Here is a 20613-nt window from a genome sequence, read left to right as displayed (position 1 = left end):
TCACACACTCAGTCAAGCTTACACTTCCATGAGTGGATTGGCAAGGCACTTTTACATAGGCTGTATTTATTTGCCGCTACACCACCCCACACACTTACACACCTGTGTTAATGGTTGAGTGGTCTGAGCTGGAGCTGGCTGTAGTATTTCCAGAGGGGGTCTCTGCCCTCCGACAGGATACTTCTCCAGAATAGCCTGGGGGTTTAGATAAGAATAGTACATTACTGCATCAGCATCACAATCATATTAAATCAACATCAGCATCACAATCATATTCATCAACATCATGAAACCACACAGCCAAAACACGATTCACACTAGTGGTCTTCACAGATCCACCTGTACCCAAAAACCCGATCTGGACCTGAACCAGAATTGTAAATAATGTCACGGCTCTAGGTGGGGTTGTCACGGGTATGTGTAATTATAACTGACCTGTCCGGAAGGGCCACGACAAATCGAAACATGACTGCTGCAGGAGAGACAAACTGTATAATTTATGCTGCTGCTCTTTCTTATCACAAGAGTGGAGCGTGTAGCTTGTTGTTGGCCAATCGTAAGTCATCAAAGAGTCAATAGGCTACAGTCATAGAACCTTGCTCCGTGTGGCAAAAGTTAGGATATATCTAATCCATGGAAGATGGAATTAAAAGTTAAAGGACAAGGACAGGCTACAGCGACCAAGAGCCAACAGGCAGGCTGCTACTTAATATTCTGAATGGAGTTGGTGTTATTTGTAACTGTAGGATCAGAAAGCGCTGCAGCCTCAATTAGCCTAGCTAGCTAGTCAGCTATTCATCTACTATAGTTGGAGTCGACTTGGTGTCTCTTGTCTCTCCCTCCCTCCCTGCTCCCCAAGTCCCTCGCTCACAGTATGGTCCTCCCCCGCCTGCTAGAGCTGCACCTCTCCCTCCCTCCCTGCTCCCCAAGTCCCTCGCTCACAGTATGGCCCTCCCCCGCCTATAACGGAACGGGTCTAGTTGTCTTAAAAAATCTTAAAAATGTATTTATCCATATCAGGTCCGGGTGGGAAAGGCCCAGGTCCATTTCGGAATGTATCCAACTTTTTGGACCTGTGAAGACCTCTAATTTACACCCTTCTAAGTAACATTCGTCGAGAGACAGTGTGTGTATAAGAGAGAGTACTACTGACCTCAGTCTCCTGTTGGTCTTGCTGTAGAAACTGGGCCCGGAAATCGTCCAGTCTCATTCGTTGAACCCTCCACATGGCCCGCCACTCCCTCTTGGCCGCCTCCTCTGATAGGTGGCTGTACTGGGCAATCAGTTCCTTCCTGAGGACCATTGTTATCTCAGGTTATTTAAGGGTCAGGTTTCACCCAAGTCAGGCTTGTCTTGAAGATAAGGTCGTGATTTGAGAGGAGGGCGAGGTGGTGAAGAGGAGAAGATTTGTGCAACTCTTACTTTTATTATAATAACCAAATCTAAAACTATTATTTATGCTGTGTGTGTGTAACGTGACTGTGTGTCTAATGTGGGTATGATGCGGTGGCGTGCCCTAGTGGCCAGACCTGGCTCGGATCTCCAGCTGCTCCTCCAGGGCCTGTAGTCGCTTCTCTCGGTCTCTCAGCTCCCTGGCAAAGCTGAATTCATCCTCCTGCTCCTTCCTCCTGGCTAAACTGTGCCACTGCAACATTTACACACATGCACAGACATGGGTTACACACACACTCTACAGCTGAGGTAAGAAAACAGTAACACGGCTCTAAAGATAAAAGGATAGTGTTGTGGTCCTAGTTGTGTTCCTATGATGCAAAACAGAGTTAAAGAGTAATTGTTTGCTTCTCTCTCATTCCTTCCTTCTTTCTCCCTCCCTCCGTCTTTAGCTTGTGAAGATATGAAGGTCAAAAGGAAGACAGTCAAGTCTCTCTTGGTCTCCCTTTCTCGCTCTCTGTCCCACCTCTTGTTCCTGCTCCAAGTGCTGTCTCAGCTCTTCAAAGCGTTCCCTCTTCTTTGCCTCTTCAGCCAGACGCTGCGACACCTGGCGCCCTGCAGGGGGCGAGAGAGGGAGAACAGCAGGTTGGTTACCCCCTACAGTACACACACAGTACTTGGCCCATTCACTTCCCATTGCACATCTTTGAAGCAATAACTGATATGAGCAGTTTCTTAAACTATGTGAGCGATGATTAGATTTTACACCCGGAGGTGCTGGAAGCTGTTCAAAGCTTTTTCTCACTCATATCAGCCCCCCTTCTCCCTGCTGTCTCTGTGAAGAATCCTTAGGGTTATAGAGGGTGATGTGCCAAGTTCTTTTGGGGTGTAATCAGTGTTGTGAGCACTGTTGTAAAGATCCTGTAAGGTTGTAGCGAGGTGTATGTCTGTACCAGTGTATGTAGTATTGCAGTAACTTTTTTGTATAAACAGCCAATTTAATTTTTATTTAACTAGGCAAGTCAGTTAAGAACAAATTCCAATTTACAATGACGGGCTAGGAACAGTGAGTTAACTGCCTTGTCCAGGGGAAGAACGACAGATTTTTTACCTGGTCAGCTCAGGGATTCGATCTAGAAACCTTTTGGTTACTAGTCCAACGCTCTAACCACTAGGCTACCGGCCACCCCATAAACAGCCAATGCAGCAGATTATGCAGAAGATTAAAAAATATATATATATACCTGCCACTTCGATTTGTAAACATATATTTTGTATGTTTTGCCATAATTACAAAAACAAATGAGCATGCTTAGTATTACTTACTATTACTTGTATTACAAGTAAGAAGTATGTGGTATATTGATCGATTTAATTTAATATTCTGTGACCAAAGTATTTTAATAAATAAAAAAATATTTTTCAGCTGATTCCTTTAAGGTTACCTTGGTAACAGGATCACTCTAGTCATCATGTGTACCTGAGAATTTCACCAGTAGAGGCCAACGATGTGTCTTTTTGCTAGCAGTGGGTGTATACTCAAACATTGAAAAGCAACTTGGCTATTTACATTGTTTTGTTCACAAGCTAAGAAACACAAGGACAAAGTCTCACTTCAGTACTTTCGAGTAAATTAGACCAACGTCTATGCCCATTGCTTCTAAAAACAAATCTTTCAGCTCTCACAGTGTGATTCAGATGCATTTTTTGCATTACTCTAGATATGAAACAAAAAGGGCAGAAATAGAAATTGAAAACAGCTACTGCATTTATTTAGCTATAAATCACACCCATTGTTGACTATTTTTATTAAATGGTCACACTGTAGAGCCCGGAGTGTTACCATGCGCCAACGTGGCTGGTGATTTAAACATTCTTACCCACCAATGCCAAAATCTACCCACGTCTGGCAGGTGGCAGGTTTTAACTTTAGGCCCTGCGTGTGTTACTGTGCGTGTCCCTCTCACCGCGGATGCTCTCCAGGGTCTTGGCGGCCGACTGCCTGACCTGATTGATCAGTTCCTGGCGTGCCTGCTCTGTGCGCAAGGCCTAGCAACAAAGACAGGGAGAACAGACACAGACCATCATTAACAGAGATCTATCTGACATCTTCTCCCGCTTCTGCTCTAGCTGAAAAATAGGCCATGGATTTGCACTGTAGATCACTGAGGGTTTCAAATCGAGTATGTGTACATCAGCTTAATGGTCCATTACTGCCGCTTTCCCCATCTCTCTCATTCCTTCCCTCTCGCTCTTCTCCTATCTATGGAAAGCCGAGTCCAAAGCAGAGAAGCGTAGAACAAACATTTTCACACAAATCTCCAATTAACGTCAAAGCCCTACACTTTAAAGCATATTTGGGGTTTAGAAAAGCGCTATAAAAATCCAATGCATTATTAATAGATGTTTTTTCCATTCAAGTTTGAGTTTCATGCATTTCCTTGATGATTTGCTGCAGTACCTGTTCCTCCCTGCTGGTGGCGCTGTGCTTGGCGATCCTCTCCATGCGTCCTCGGTACACGGCACAGTCCCTCTCTATCTCCTCTACCTCCTGCAGGGAGAACGTGACAGCGATGCGAGGCACGGGTAGCTCCGACCAGCAGATGTAATGCTGCGGCAGAGAGACAATATCAGACAGCAGTTATAGGTACAGCTGATCTTAACCTAGATCAGAGTTAACTTTGGGCTGCTAGACTGCTCCGGATAGGGGTTTGTGTACGTACAGATCTAGGATCAGCTCAGTCCTTTCCCAAAACCTAACTTTAAACATTAGGAGAAAAAAAACTAAAAACAATACAGACCTTAGATCAGTGTCCAGGAAAAGTAACTCCATCCTAGTATTCTCTGACCCAAGGACTAGAGGTCGACCGATTAATAAGGTCTGGTTTCAAGTTTTCATAACAATCAGTAATCTGCATTTTTGGATGCCGATTATGGCTGATTACATTGCACTCCACGAGGAGACTACGTGGCAGGCTGACCACCTGTTACGCGAGTGCAGCAAGGAGCCAAGGTAAGTTGCTAGCTAGCATTAAACTTATCTTATAAAAAAACAATCAATCTTAACATAATCACTAGTTAACTACACATGGTGGATGATATTACTAGTTTAACTAGCTTGTCCTGTGTTGAATATAATCAATGCGGTGCCTGTAAATTTATCATCGAATCACAGCCTACTTCGCCAAACGGGTGATTTAACAAAAGCGCATTCGTGACAAAAGCACAATCAATATACCAATATACCTAACATTACCAATATACCTAATATTAACATCAATGCCTTTCTTAAAATCAATATATTTGATAGTATATTTTTTGTATATTTAGTTAAAATAAATTCATGTTAGCAGGCATTATTAACTAGGGAAATTGTGTCACTTCTCTTGCGTTCAGTGCAAGCAGAGTCAGGGTATATGCAGCAGTTTGGGCTCAATGGCTCGTTGCGAACTGTGTGAAGACCATTTCTTCCTAACAAAGATCGTAATTAATTTGCCAGAATTTTACATAATTATGACATAACATTGAAGGTTGTGCAATGTAACAAAAATATTTTGACTTAGGGATGCCACCCTTAGATAAAATACGGAACGGTTCCGTGTTTCACTGAAATAATAAATGTTTTGTTTTTCGAAATGATAGTTTCCGGATTTGACCATATTAATGACCTAAGGCTCGTATTTCTGTGTGTTTATTATATTATAATTAAGTCTATGATTTGATATTTGATAGAGCAGTCTGACTGAGCGGTGGTAGGCAGCAGCAGGCTCGTAAGTTTTCATTCAAACAGCACTTTCCTGCGTTTGCCAGCAACTCTTCGCAATGCTTGAAGCACAGCGCTGTTTATGACTTCAAGCCTATCAACTCCCGAGATTAGGCTGGCAATACTATAGTGCCTACAATAGTCAAAGGTATATGAAATTCAAATCGTATAGAGATAAATAGTCCTATCATTCCTATAATAACTACAACCTAAAACTTCTTAACTGGAATATTGAAGACTCAAGATAAAAGGAACCACCAGTTTTCATATGTTCTCATGTTCTGAGCAAGGAACTTAAACATTAGCTTTTTTACATGACACACTTTTACTTTCTTCTCCAACACTTTGTTTTTGCATTATTTAAACCAAATTGAACATGTTTCAATATTTATTTGAGACTAAATTGATTTTATTGATGTATTATATTAAGTTAAAATACGTGTTCATTCAGTATTGTTGTAATTGTCATTGTTACATATATATATGAAATAAATATGTATATATAAAAAAACAAAAATATATATATATATATATTTTTTTAAATCGGCCGATTAATCGGTGTCGGCTTTTTTTTTTGGTCCTCCAGTAAATCGGTATCGGCGTTGAAAAATCATAATCGGTCGACCTCTACCAAGGACACAGTGTGAGTGTGTAAATGACCCATTACCACTGACCTGGGGACAGCAGATCTTGAGCAGGTTGATGGTCTTCCCGCAGACGTACACGTCGTTGGCTATGTGTCGGAGGAAGACAGGCACGCAGTCCTCCACATCACGGGAGATCAGTGTGTAGCCCTGCGCCCAGAAGTGCTTGTCTAGCGGGAGAGAGGAGGGTTGTGAGGTACACCAGGAATTTCTAGGAAAGGAGTTTTTCCTAACCCTATTACAGTGGGGTCAGGAGTTTTTCCATGATGGGTGTTTAGGTCCTACTATAGAAAAAACTACTAGGAAATGATAACAGGTTAGATCTGTGTACCCTGATACAAGCACTGGGGGGCGTGAATTCACCTGGTTTTATTTCATGAAGAAACGAAGAACGAACGAAGAAGCTTGCCATTGCCAAGCAAGCTCCACTGATTGCTTCACTAACTGACTCTTGGAATAGAGTATTAGTATTTGTATGTCCTTCAAAATCAGGAGTGAGAAACACTAGGAAGGTTCCCTGCAGGCATGATGAAGTGAGCCAGATCAGGTAACAGTCCTCTAGAGCAGGGTTTCCCAAACCCGGTCCCGGGGCCCTCCTTGGATGCACGTTTTGGTTTTTGACCAAGCACTACACCGCTGATGCAAATAATTTTGATGACGAGTTAGATATTTGAATCAGCTGTGTGGTGCTTGGTCCAAATGCAAAACGTGCACCCAAGGAGGGCCCCGGGACCGAGTTTGGGAAACCCTGCTCTAAACCACAGCAAATCTAAAAGTGATACTGTCGGTCCTTGAATGTGGTACAGGGAATTAGCTCATTCGGAGTGTAGCCCAACCTGAACTCAAACACGGGTCCCTGGATCGGTCAGTCCAACATCTTTACCACAAGAGGGTTTATCTGCTTCATGAGGTTGCTACAATCGACACTGTGCATGCAGAGTACTGTTATCGGGCAGTGTAATGTTCTGACCTCTGAAGCTGAGGTAGTCTTCGTTGACCTGGATCATGAACTCTCCGTACACGTCCCGGAACACTCCACTGTACACCCAGTCTGACACAAACCTACACACACAGGGAAAAGGATCAGTCAGGCACACAACCAGGCCAGGGCACGTTGTTTACAAGCATCTTGAAAGCATTTGTGGGGGTGCAGGTTAGCATAAATTCCAAGTGGGATAGGTGGGACAGATCAGTGGACATTGTCAGTGTGATGGCTGGGATGACTGACCGTGTGTAAGGCTCACAGCTGCTCTTCAGTAGGGACAGCAGCACGGGGTAGTTCTCATTGCTGCAGTTGCTCTGGGCCTCGTTGTACAGGTAGGAGAGCAGCGTCACACCCTGAAGAAGACAAGATACCGGCCGAGTTAAACTATTGAGTACATGCACCTCTAAATGGCTGAGGCAAACAGAGAGAGTGAATATGCCGACAGAAATCAGGGTGGTGTGTCGGCGAGGTGTAATGAAACTTACCACAGGGAAGGTAGCCTGGCCCACACCAGATGCCCCATCCACACAGCACAACTCTGACAAATACCTACAAACACAGAAGAAACAGGAGCATGACTGGGGGACACTAGACAGCGTAACACAGCGTCAATTCCTAAAATATAGCTATTTAATTGAAAATCAACTATCCTAAACAATGCACATTCAATTGGTTGGAATGCTTAGGGAACTGTGTGCCTAATTTCATGGTGGTTATTGACCTGTGAGTAAGGGTCTTACCTGAGCTGCCGGCCCACCTTGCGGAACAGGAAGCCGATGGTGAGCAGGCTAAGGGTGGGAGGGGTGCTGAGGACACAGGCCCGGTAGTAATGCAGGTACTTACGCAGTCCACCTGTAAACGCCTGAGAGAAAGACAGAGTACCAGTCAAAAGTTTGGACACACCAACTCATTCAAGGATTTTTCTTTATTTTTTACTATTTTCTACATTGTAGAATAATAGTGAAGACACCAAAAGTTGAAATAACACAAGGAATCATGTAGTAAACAATAAAGTGTTATATCAAAATATATTTTATATTTGAGATTCTTCAAAGTAGCCATCTTGATGACAGCTTTGCACACTCTTGGAATGCATTTCAATTAACAGGTGAGCCTTGTTAAAAGTTCATTTGTGGAATTTCTTTCCTTCTTAATGTGTTTGAGCCAATCAGTTGTGTTGTGACAAGGTAGGGTTGGTATAGAGAAGATAACACTATTTGGTAAAAGACCAAGTCATATTATGGCAAGAACAGTTCAAATAAACAAAGAGAAATTACAGTCCATCATTACTTTAAGACATGAAGGTCAGTCAATCCTTAAAATGTCAAGAACTTTGAATGTTTCTTCAAGTGCAGTCGCAAAAACCATCAAGCGCTATGATGAAACTGGCTCTCATGAGGACCGCCACAGGAAAGGAAGACCCAGAGGATAAGGTCATTAGAGTTAACTGCACCTCAGATTGCAGCCCAAATAAATGCTTCAGAGTTCAAGTAACAGACACATCTCAACATCAACTGTTCAGAGGAGACTGCGTGAATCAGGCCTTCATGGTCAAATTGCTGCAAAGAAACCACTACTAAAAGGACACCAATAAGAAGAAGCCACTTGCTTGGGTCAAGAAACACGAGCAATGGACAGTAAATCGGTTGAAATCTGTCCTTTGGTCTGATAAGTCTTTGTGAGACGCAGAGTAGATTAACTGATGATCTCCACATGTGCGGTTCCTACCGTGAAGCATGGAGGAGGTGGTGTTATGATGTGGGGGTGCTTTGCTGGTGACACTGTCAATGATTTATTTTGAATTCAAGGCACACTTAACCAGCATGGCTACCACAGCATTCTGTAGCGATATGTCATACCATCTGGTTTGCACTTGGGACGATCATTTGTTTTTCAACAGGACAATGATCCAAAACACACCTCCAGGCAGTCTAGTGGTTAGAGCATTGGGCCAGTTACTGAAAGGTTGCTGGATCGAATCCTGAGCTGGTAAAAATCCGTCGTTCTGCCCCCGAGCAAGGCAGTTAACCCAATGTCCCCCGGGCGCCGAAGACGTGAATGTCGATTAAGGCAGTCCCCGAACATCTCTGATTCAGAGGGGCTGGATTAAATGCGGAAGACACATTTCAGTTGAAGGAATTCAGATGTACAACTGACTTTGTATCCCCCTCTTTCCCTGAATATAAGGGCTATTTGACCAAGAAGGAGAGTGATGGAGTGCTCCACAATCACCTGAACTCAACCCAATTGAGATGGTTTGGGATGAGTTGGACCGCAGAGTGAAGGAAAAGCAGCCAACAAGTACTCAGCATATGTGGGAACTCCTTCAAGACCATAGGAAAATGTTCCTCGTGAAGCTGGTTGAGAGAATGCCAAGAGTGTGTAAAGCTGTCATCAAGATAAAGGGTGGCTACATTGAAGAATCTCAAATATATCTTGATTTGTTTAACACTTTTACTACATTACCGTTCAAAAGTTTGGGGTCACTTAGAAATGTCCTTGTTTGACAGAAAAGCAAAAAAATGTTGTCCATTAAAATAAAATGAATATTGTAGCTGGAAATGGCAGATATTCCATAAATTATCTACATTAGTCATACAGAGGCCCATTATCAACAACCATCACTCCTGTGTTCCAATGGCACATTGTGTTAGCTAATCCAAGTTTATCATTTTAAAAAGGCTAATTGATCATTAGAAAACCCTTTTGCAATTATGTTAGAACAGCTGAAAACTGTTGTCCTGATTAAAGAAGCAATAAAACTGTTTAGAAACTCAAAATGGCCAGAAACAGACTTTCTTCTGAAACTCGCCAGTCTATTCTTGTTCTGAGAAATGCAGGCTATTCCATGCGAGAAATTGCCAAGAAACTGAAGATCTCGTACAACGCTGTGTACTACTCCCTTCACAGAACAGCGCAAACTGGCCCTAACCAGAATAGAAAGAGTGGGAGGCCCCGGTGCACAACTGAGCAAGAAGACAAGTGCATTAGTGTCTAGTTTGAGAAACAGACGCCTCACAAGTCCTCAACAGGCAGCTTCATTAAATAGTACCCGCAAAACACCAGTCTCAACATCAACAGTGAAGATGCAACTTTTTTTTACTGTTCTTACCCGTGGTATACGGTCTGATATACCATGGCTTTCAGCCAATCAGCATTCAGGGTTCGAACCACCCAGTTTATAATGCATTATAACCACATCATAATGTCTTTACCTGCAGGCCTAAAGTAAAGTGTTACCCATGGCTATTCCTTAATGTCTTACTTCAAAAGGCCTTGAAACCCACACCGTTTATACACCAGAAAATTACCCCTATCCAGTAATTATAATATAAAAGGCTAAACTGATCCTAGATCAGCACTTTTACTCTGAGACACTTTGTGAATATCAGCCACGATAACAGATGCAACAGGGCGGTATATAACGATTGAAGGACCATACCTGGAAGACTAGACCTCTCTTTTGGGCACTCTGCAGAACGAAGCGACTGAGCCTCAGGTAATGGGTGCCATACTGAGCCAGCTCGCCAAGCAAACGAGACACACTCTCCGGTGACGCTCCCGACACACACACTCCGGGTCGAACGTCAAAATTTACACACACCTGGAGAAAGAGAAAAAATTGAATCCATTATGTAATTAAGTGAGAATGCCAATGAAGCTAGTGTTTGGATGATATTTTGGCACGGGTGTTGTTAGGCCTGAGACAAAGTAAACTAGCTGCACTTCGTTTAGTTTGACCTTCTTTCAATTGATATTTCTTTGTATATATCCTTAAAAATTATGCCAGCTGATTCATGATTTCGACTGGCTGAGAAATGCTGCCTGACGGTCTCGTCCCGACTTCCGACACGTTCATTACTATGGGACAGCTAAAGATCGAATTTGAATATTGAAATTACGTTGTAAATGTCGGAAAGACAGACCGCAAGATATATACAAATCTCAGCTGTTGAAAACCAAGTGTTAGTCTAAAAGAAATTAGATAAATGTCCAGATGCTTTTTATAGTGGAGTTCAAGTTTATAAATTGCCTGGCTGGGCTGATGAGACAGTGGATTGCGCAGTCAAATGGAACAGAGTAAATAGGCATTTTAATGTCATAGATTTATTAGGTGGTAACTTGTAGAATAGATACTGGCTGGAATGTGGTTTTAACCAATCAGCATTCTGGATTAGAATCACCCATTGTATAACACGCTATCTATTTATATTACATATACACCAAACCAAATAAAGTAGTATGCAGACTACAGCCAGAGTTAAGGTGATGGGGTTACAGTACCTGGTTGAGGGGGAAGGTAGTAGACGCCACCCCGATCAATACATTAAGTAGGTCACTGACCAGCTGGGTCTGACAGTCCAGAGGCAGGGGCAGGAGGGGCGAAGGGGAGGCAGAGCATACCACCCTCATCTCCCCCTCCCACAGCCTGTAGAGCTGATCAAAAGCCTCCCTGCCTCCCTCCGTCAGGTAGGGGAATTCCCTCTTCCCTGGTGGGCTGGTGGGAGAAAGAGTTTATGCTTGATGAATTATTCTGGAATAATTCTAACATCTTAGGCCATTTCCATCTAAAAAGGCCCCATGAGCACCAACATGTGTTCAAAGGATCGTGTCATATTGGGTGTCAAATGAAAGCTAAGAATCTACACTACTGGTCAAATTTTTTAGAACACCTACTCATTGAAGGGTTTTTCTTTATTTTTACTATTTTCTACATTGTAGAATAATAGTGAATACATGAAAATTATGACATAACACATATGGAATCATGTAACCATAAAAGTCTATATTTTAGCCACCCTTTGCCTTGATGACAGCTTTGCACACTTGGCATTCCCTCAACCAGCTTCACCTGGAATGCTTTTCCAACCGTCTTGAAGGAGTTCTCACATATGCTGAACACTTGATGGTTGCTTTTCCTTCACTCTGCGGTCCGACTCATCCCAAACCATCTCAATTTGGTTGAGGTCAGGGGGTTGTGGAGGCCAGGTCATCTGATGCAGCACTCCACTCTCCTTCTTGGTTCAATAGCCCTTACTAAGCCCAAACCAGATGGGATGGCATATCGCTGCAGAATGCTGTGGTAGCCATGCTGGTTAAATGTGCGTTGAAATCTAAATAAATCACAGACAGTGTCACCAGCAAAGCACCCCACCACCACACCTCCTCCTCAATGCTTCACGGTGGGAAATACACTAGCAGAGATCGTCTGTTCACCCACACCGCGTCTCACAAAGACACGGCGGTTGGAACCAAAAATCTCCAATTTGGATTCCAGACCAAAGGACAGATTTCCACCCGTCTACAATGACCATTGCTCGTGTTTCTTGGCCCAAGCAAGTCTCTTCTTATTGGTGTCCTTTAGTAGTGGTTTCTTTGCAGCAATTCGACCATGAAGGCCTGATTCACACAGTCTCCTCTAAACAGTTGATGTTGAGATATGTCTGTTACTTGAACTCTGTGAAGCATTTATCTGGGCTGGTAACTCAAATGAACTTATCCTCTGCAGCAGAGGTAACTCTGGGTCGTCCTTTCCTGTGGCGGTCCTCATGAGAGCCAGTTTCATCATAGCGCTTGATGGTTTTTTGCGACTGCACTTGAAGAAATGTTCAAAGTTATTGAAATGTTTCGTAGACTGACCTTCACGTCTTAAAGTAATGATGGACTGTCATTTCTCGTTGTTTATTTGGTCTTTTACCAAATTGGGAAAGAAATTCCACAAATTAACTTTTAAGAAGGCACACCAGTTATTTGAAATGGATTCCAGGTGACTACCCCATGAAGCTGGTTGAGAGAATGTCAAGAGTGTGCAAAGCTGTCATCAAGGCAAAGGGCAGCTATTTGAAGAATCTCAAATATAAAATATATTTGGATTTGTTTAAAAACAAATTGGTTACTACGTGATTCCATATATGTTATTTCATAGTTTTGATGTCTTCACTATTAATCTACAATGTAGAAAATAGTAAAAATAAAGAAAACCCCTTGAATGAGTACCGTAGGTGTGCTAAAACTTTTGACCGGTAGTGTATATTTGAGAAATTAAGGCATAGATTTTTCAACACATTTTCCATAATACAAATTAGGAATAAGCAAAGGCTTTGATTTCTTGTCAAACAGACAGAAAAGGGGTCTTAAACATCTACCAGAAAAATTATTAAAAACGTATTTGAAATACATCAAAACACATAATGAAGTAAAGACCCCTACCAACTAATATCAACATTTATATTTCATTTTGGATAAATTATTTGCCTTCGGTAAATTTATGAAATATTGCCTTGTGGCTTGTTACCAAAAACCCAGATATCTTAAGATATTTCCTAATTTCTTTCCCTCATGAGGAGGATAATGAAAGTTCACAGAAGTAACAAGTAAAGGTAGACCTACCAATTAGTCAGTGTTTTTAATGATATCATTTCTGATTATGAAATATGTGAAAATAATATGTTATGGAATGAATTAATGCAATTGAATTAGCTACAATGGGAAATCAGTCACAAACCACAGTTGGGTCACCTGCTACTGTCCTCCCTTCAACTGGCATACTGTCATGTTCAGCTTATTACTGTTTAATAATCAAATACAATTTTATTGGTCACATACACATGGTTAGCAGATGTTAATGCGAGTGTTGTGAAAATCTTGTGCCTCTAGTTCCGACAATGCAGTAATATCTAACAAGTAATCTAACAAATGCACAACTACCTCATACACACAAATGTAAATGGATGAATAAGAATATGTGCATATAAATATATTTTGATAAGCGATGGCCGTGCGGCATAGGCAAGATGCAGTAGATGGTATAGAATACAGTATATACAGTGGGGCAAAAAAGTATTTCGTCAGCCACCAATTGTACAAGTTCTCCCACTTAAAAAGATGAGAGAGGCCTGTAATTTTCATCACTTCAACTATGACAGACAAAATGACGGAAAAAAATCCAGAAAATCACATTGTAGGATTTTTAATGAATTTATTTGCAAATTATGGTGGAAAATAAGTATTTGGTCAATAACAAAAGTTGATCTCAATACTTTGTTATATACCCTTTGTTGGCAATGACAGAGGTCAAACGTTTTCTGTAAGTCTTCACAAGGTTTTCACACACTGTTTCCTGGTATTTTGGCCCATTCCCCCATGCAGATCTCCTCTAGAGCAGTGATGTTTTGGGGCTGTTGCTGGGCAACACGGACTTTCAACTCCCTCCAAAGAGGAGGTGGTCAAAGCAAGACTGACAACAGTCTGGGCCTGTTTCCTAATATAGATGTAATTAATACAGGTAACGAGTGGAGGACAGAGGACAAAGTTACAGGTCTGTGAGAGCCAGAAATCTTGCTTGTTTGTAGGTGACCAAATACTTATTGTCCACCATAATTTGCAAATAAATTCATTAAAAATCCTACAATGTGATTATCTGAATTTATTTTTCCTCATTTTGTCTGTTATAGTTGAAGTGTACCTATGATAAAAATTACAGGCCTCTCTCATCTTTTTAAGTGGGAGAACTTGCACAATTGGTGGCTGACTAAATACTTTTTTGCCCCACTGTACATGAGGTGAGTAATGTAGGATATGTAAAATGTATTAAAGTGCGGTTATTTACAGTGACTAGTGATACCTTTATTACGTCAGGTAAGACTCTTACTCACAGGTCAATAACCACCATGAAATTAGACACACAGTTCCCTAAACTCGATCATCTAACCAACACTGAATTCCTACAAGACTGTATGTAATCACTAAAAGGCATTCAAACCAATTGCATGTGCATTGTTTAGGATAGTTGATCTATTTTCACCCGCTACTGTCCTCGCTTCAACTGCTATACTGTTATATTCAGTTTACAAAACTTTTATTTTCTTCCTCTTTCTGTCATCTGGTGGTCAAAGCAAGACTGACAACAGTCTGGGCCCGGTTTCCTAATATAGATGTAACTTAGGCTTACAATTGCTTTAACAATGCATCTATCCTACAAAAGCTGATGTAAACGTACATTTCCCAAAACACCGCGCGGAGAAAACGGTGGCTAAGTGCGTCGTTGGAGCATGCGTCGATACTAATAGGATTGAAAGGATGCACTCAGATCAGCTTTCTCAATTAAAATCTTACCTTAACATTAGAATTGTTTCACAATACTGAGGACGGATTAACCTCTAGAGATATTACCACCTACGGCTGAAAATATTGAGGCGGGCATATTGCAATGCTTACCCAATAAAAACGCACTAAATCACTGATCATCATTGCGCACGTGTTAGACCACACATCAATAAATATATTGAGAAATTACAGACAGTAGCCTACAAGCAGCAAAATTGCACATAGTTCTATGAAGAGCTTGTTTCCTAGGTTAGGGATTATGTGCAATGAAGAGCTTGTTTCCTAGGTTAGGGATTATGTGCAATGAAGAGCTTGTTTCCTAGGTTAGGGATTATGTGCAATGAAGAGCTTGTTTCCTAGGTTAGGGATTATGTGCAATGAAGAGCTTGTTTCCTATGTTAGGGATTATGTGCAATGAAGAGCTTGTTTCCTAGGTTAGGGATTATATGCAATGAAGAGCTTGTTTCCTAGGTTAGGGATTATGTGCAATGAAGAGCTTGTTTCCTAGGTTAGGGATTATGTGCAATGAAGAGCTTGTTTCCTAGGTTAGGGATTATATGCAATGAAGAGCTAGTTTCCTAGGTTAGGGATTATGTGCAATGAAGAGCTTTTTAAAAAAAAAATGTATTAAGGAAATGTGCTTTTAAGTGCCACTTTTTAGGATGTCAATATACTGTAAATGAATGTAATGTGGTTATTTGTAATTGTGTCTTTCCTTTTAAATCATTATGTGTTATTTGTTTTTACCATTGAGGACCACTATCCTCTGGGTCCACACTGGACATTTATTTTACCCAAATAAATCCAATCTGCCCTGGTCGGACCAAATCTGAACCAGAGATCTATGTTACACATGTTTGGACAGTAGAGCACACTAGAGTAAAGTTTAATGTACTGTACATATCTATTTTACTGTACACTAATGTACTGTACTCTACCGTGAGGTCCAAACTTGTGAAACATGGATGTCTGGTCAGAACCCACCAAATGTGGTCTTGTTTGGGGGCGGAGCTCATAATAAGAATAACCAGTGTATAGAATAATACACAAATATAAGGAATAAATACATTGCATATTTCTACCTTTGTGTACCTAATTCCGTTAAAGTAATTCCGTTACCTGATGTAAATCCACTTCACCTACTGTAGTTTAATAACCAAAATGTTATTGTTTTTTAAACTCAAGGTGTCATATCATAGCTGACACTCCAATCTTTCTGCAGACATTTTTTTAATTTTAATTCGGAACAGATATTTAACAGAGTATTTGGAAAACGTGGTCGCATAAACTGAGGGAGATTTTACCATAATTCTGTTATCAACTTTGCATCTGCACAGCTCTTCCAGTATATGTATTTTCATGAAATGTTCTGTGTAAATTGTTGAAAGAATTCCTTGCGCATAGAGTTGTATGGTTGGTTAAACTTGTAAATAAATCGTTTTTGTTTGGCATACATTTTAATGTGAAAAATCAGGAGTCAAATCGTAACCCGTTACCGTGGAATTTCCCCTCAGTTATATGTTCCAGTCTTTCAAACAGTCTTGTATCTCTCCCTTACCAGCCAACAGACTCCCAGCAGCGGCGTCTCCCAGGCTCAAAAGTCCTCAGGGCGTCCCAGACATCAAGTTCTGGGCTGGGACTGGGCTCTGACTGGGAGTCTGGGGTTAGGTTGGAGGCTGACTGGAAGCCCTCATCTTCTAACTGGTCCAAACAAGGTGGCACCTGGTTAGACCACAAACAAGAGATCATTGATTATAATGACTAATCATCCAGTGCCCGTAAGAACAAATCAATTTGGTCTGACATATTGACTACAGTACGTTTTACCATTGTCAAAAAAGAACCACTCACTGCAACCAAATTAACTGAAATTGGTCATACATCCACTCATATCAGTGTCAGTCTTACCCGTATGGCTAGCCCAGTGACATCAGCATTGCTGGGAACAGGAGGCAGATTGAGCCTGATGTCCAGGTCTGAGGTACGGGAGTGTTGCAGGGCTCCAAACAGAGACATCCTGGTCTCCTTCTCAAACTTCTCCTCTACATCGGACCTCCTCCTCAGTGCCAGCAGGCCTGTGCCCGGAGGAGCATCCATCAGACCCAGAGTCCCACACAGACCCTTCAGGGATCCCCACTCCTCCCCACACATCAGGGCCCAGGCTCGGGCCTCCAACCTCTGCAGCTCCTCGCTCTGGTAGCCCCCCAGTGGAGGCCTCCTCAACACGGGCCTCTCCCTGCGCATGTAGTCCCTGCTGAATGAGGCCGGGGGTGGGGGTGCAGAGCCAGTCAGCTGCACCAAGAGCTCCAGCACAGAGTCCAGCTCCTTCAGACCCGAGGCGGGCCCCTCACTTAGCCTCCCCAGCTGCTCCTCCAGCCTCTCGGCCTCGTCCTGGCACCCCGCCACTCGCAGGTCAAAGGATATCATAAGTAGCTTGTTTCTGGGCGGGGTGGTGGACGTGGCACTAGGTACTGACAATAACCCTTTCGGGGAGCCCTCCTGGAACAGTTTGGACAGCAGGGCCCCGTAGGCACGCTTTCTGAGAGTGCGGCGGACCCCCTCTCGAGACACCCCTCCTAGAGCACGACGTTTCCATGACACCCCAGTGAGGCTGCTGTCACACAGGGAGCCCAGGAGTTCAGTGATGCTGTTGCTGTTACTGCTACTGTTGTGACTGCCAGATTTAAGGCAGACATCTGGACTGGAGTACATGGTTGTAGCTGGTCAGTTGATGTGATTGATTACTTCTGACCTATGGATACAGACATTGTTTTTGAAACATACAACACTTGAACATACTGTAGTGCAGTTTGTGAGTTGAGTCAGTGCAGCATAATCATTTGGAAATCAAGCTAGCTCCGAAGCATTCAGAAGGTATTCAGACCCCTTCACTTTTCCACATTTTGTTACCTTACAGCCTTATTCTAAAATGAATTAAATGAGCCCCCCCCCCCCAAATCTACACACAATACCCCATAATGACAAAGCAAAAACAGGTTTAGACATGTTTGCAAATGTATATAAAAAAAATAATAATAACTGAAATACCTTTACATAAATACTCAGACCCTTTGTAATGACACTCGATATTGCCCTCAGGTGCATCCTGTTTCCATTGACCATCCTTGAGATGTTTCTACAAGTTGATTTGAGTCCATCTGTGGTAAATTCAATTGACTGGACTAGATTTGGAAAGGCACATACCTGTCTATATAAAAGGTCCCACAGTTGACAGTGCATGTCAGAGCAAAATCCAAGCCATGAGGTTGAAGAAATTGTCCAAAAGAGCTCAGAGACAGGACTGGGTCAAGGCACAGATCTGGGGAAGGGTCCCAAAACATGTCTGCAGCATTGAAGGTCCCCCAACCCGATGGTCACTCTGACAGAGCTCCAGAGTTCCTCTGTGGAGATGGGAGAACCTTCGGGAAGGACAACCATCCCTACAATACTCCACCGATCAGGCTTTTATGGTAGAGTGGCCAGACAGAAGACACTCCTCAGTAAAAGGAACATGACAGCCTGCTTGGAGTTTGCCAAAAGGCACCTAAAGGACTCTGACCATGATAAACAAGATTCTCTGGTCTGATGAAACCAAGATTGAAGTCTTTGGCCTGAATGCCAAGTGTCTGGAGGAAACCAGGCACCGCTCATCACCTGGCCAATACTATCCCTAAGATGATGCTGTGGGGATGTTTTTCAGCGGCAGGGACTGGGAGCCTCGTCAGGATCGAGGCAAAGCTGAACGGAGCAAAGTACAGAGAGATCCTTAATGAAAACCTGTTCCAGAGCGCTCAGGACCTCAGACTGGAGCGAATGTTCCCCTTCTAACAGGACAAGCACACAGCCAAGACAACACAGGTGTGGCTTCGGGACAAGTCTCTGAATGTCCTTGAGTGGCCCAGCCAGAGCCCGGACTTGAACCCAATCGAACACATCTGGAGAGACCTGAAAAAAGCTGTGCAGCGATGCTCCCCATCCAACCTGACAGAGCTTGAGAGGATCTGCATAGAAGAATGGGAGAAACTCTCCAAATACAGGTGTGCCAAGCTTGTAGAGTCATACCCAAGAAGTTTCAACAAAGTACTCAGTAAAAGGTCTGAATACTTATGTAAATGTGATTTCAGAGATATATATATATATGCACACATTTGCCAACATTTCTCAACCAGTTTTTTGCTTTGTCATTATGGGTTATTGTGCGTAACGTTAGATTGGAGGTGGGAAACAATTACATCCATTTTAGAATAACGTAACAAAATGTGTTAAAAGTGAAGGGGTCCGAATACTTTCCGAATGCAGATATGTTTTTGTGGGTGGGTAGGCTGCACAATTAAGTGAGAGCAACTAACTAACATTAATACAAATTGATTTGATTAGCAGAGTACAATTGACTAGTAGCTAGCAAGGTTAGCTGCAGCTAACTGGCGACTCCCTAACGACACAGTATAACAAGTCAGAACTGCAAGCTAATGTTAGCTGCCTGGGTAGCTAGGCTAACGTCGAACAAAATGCATTTAGCTAGCTAGCCACGTTGTGAGCACCGAGATGGCAAAAATAACTACATATAGGCATGCTAGCAAAGTGTATTCCATAATAATGCCTAACTAGCTAGCTGGTTAATAATGTTAGCTACCTTCAACTCATACATTGGTTTTCGGTCCTCCTTCCATGATGATGGTGCTGTTAGCTAGTTCAGTAACGGAGGGATCATTCGTGTTTAGCAAGTTAGCTAGCTAGATGTCTCAGTATACTTGTTACTTGCCTCTATTTAATGCATACTAGTTATCTACTTTCTGTAGTTCATCATAATACGTTTCAAAACAAAAATGTACGTTATTTTGTCTGTATCATGTACATCCACCTCAACTACACGTTGGACCCGCCCACTCAACCTGAGTGGACAAAATACCAGACCAGGCTATTTCATTGGTTAACTCCTGTACGTTTGTGTGACATACTTCCGGTAACAATGATTGCGCGCTAAAGTACAACTGACAGACAAGTCAAATACGGTGTATTTGTGCCGACATTGCCCACCAACCTCAACTGTTTATCTACCAACCACTCCATTCACATTTAGCTAGCCTCTACCAAGTCCAAATTGTTCACGGGTTCTTCTGGCCGTCGTGTTCCAGCCCAGAGAAGCGGACAGCGTCGATTGTCGTGGAAGAGGAAAAGAGAAGGAGTAATATAATTTAGCAATTGGGTTCACACAAGAGAGAGCTTCAATCCAGGCTGTCAGTGAGGCCCAGTTTCACCGCATCAAATAAACAACACAGACAGAGGAAATCAAGACGAAACATAGCCATTTATTGGACTGCTTCAGTAGCAGTGGGTGCTGGTGTGAGGATATATAGGAGGACATCCACATTGTAATAGCTGGAATGGAATAGTTGGAACGGAGTCAAACGTGGTTTCCATGTTTGATACCATTCTATGAATTGCATTCCAGTCATTACAATGAACCTCCTATAGCTCATCCCACCAGCCACCACTGTTTAGTAGTTTCTTTGAGCCTAAGGATTTGAGAAGTCACACATGCAAATCAGAGGAGGCTGGTGTGGGGAACTATAGGAGGACAGGGTCATTGAATGGTATTCATTCAGCGTTTCCCAAACTCGGTCCTCAGGACTGCGCATTTTGGTTTTTGCCCTAACACTACACAGCTGATTCGAGGACCGAGCTGAATTAATACCATCCAATGACACTGTCCTCCTATAGCC

The 20613-nt window shown here is 42.5% G+C and overlaps 1 protein-coding gene and 1 long non-coding RNA gene across 4 annotated transcripts in view; one reads left to right on the top strand and one right to left on the bottom strand.

The window, feature by feature from the left end:
- tubgcp6 (tubulin, gamma complex associated protein 6) overlaps positions 1–20176 on the bottom strand; it is a 28871-nt gene extending 8695 nt beyond the window's left edge. For 2 of the 3 annotated variants that reach the window (XM_036952828.1, XM_036952833.1), the window contains exons 1-16: positions 19524–20176; positions 16799–17642; positions 16449–16612; positions 11069–11282; positions 10227–10388; positions 7525–7646; positions 7270–7333; positions 7028–7137; positions 6770–6861; positions 5830–5969; positions 3854–4003; positions 3360–3441; positions 1919–2007; positions 1530–1645; positions 1154–1292; positions 103–195 (exon numbers count right to left, since the gene is read on the bottom strand). In XM_036952828.1, coding sequence (XP_036808723.1) covers positions 103–195; positions 1154–1292; positions 1530–1645; positions 1919–2007; positions 3360–3441; positions 3854–4003; positions 5830–5969; positions 6770–6861; positions 7028–7137; positions 7270–7333; positions 7525–7646; positions 10227–10388; positions 11069–11282; positions 16449–16612; positions 16799–17602 — 2541 coding nt within the window. In that variant the 5' untranslated portion in view covers positions 17603–17642; positions 19524–20176. The remainder of the gene's footprint in view (positions 1–102; positions 196–1153; positions 1293–1529; positions 1646–1918; positions 2008–3359; positions 3442–3853; positions 4004–5829; positions 5970–6769; positions 6862–7027; positions 7138–7269; positions 7334–7524; positions 7647–10226; positions 10389–11068; positions 11283–16448; positions 16613–16798; positions 17643–19523) is intronic. The other variant, XM_036952830.1, reaches the window with a different exon arrangement.
- Positions 15063–15393, top strand: LOC118941165. Its single transcript, XR_005037482.1, has 2 exons — positions 15063–15139; positions 15177–15393. It is a non-coding gene; the product is annotated as an uncharacterized LOC118941165 (long non-coding RNA).
- Positions 20177–20613: the final 437 nt, after the last annotated feature.

Source organism: Oncorhynchus mykiss, chromosome 2, assembly GCF_013265735.2.
Source record: "Oncorhynchus mykiss isolate Arlee chromosome 2, USDA_OmykA_1.1, whole genome shotgun sequence".
In the NCBI taxonomy this organism is placed as follows: domain Eukaryota; kingdom Metazoa; phylum Chordata; class Actinopteri; order Salmoniformes; family Salmonidae; genus Oncorhynchus; species Oncorhynchus mykiss.
The sequence above is the reverse complement of the archived record's forward strand: the minus strand, read 5'-3'. Positions and strand labels throughout refer to the sequence as shown.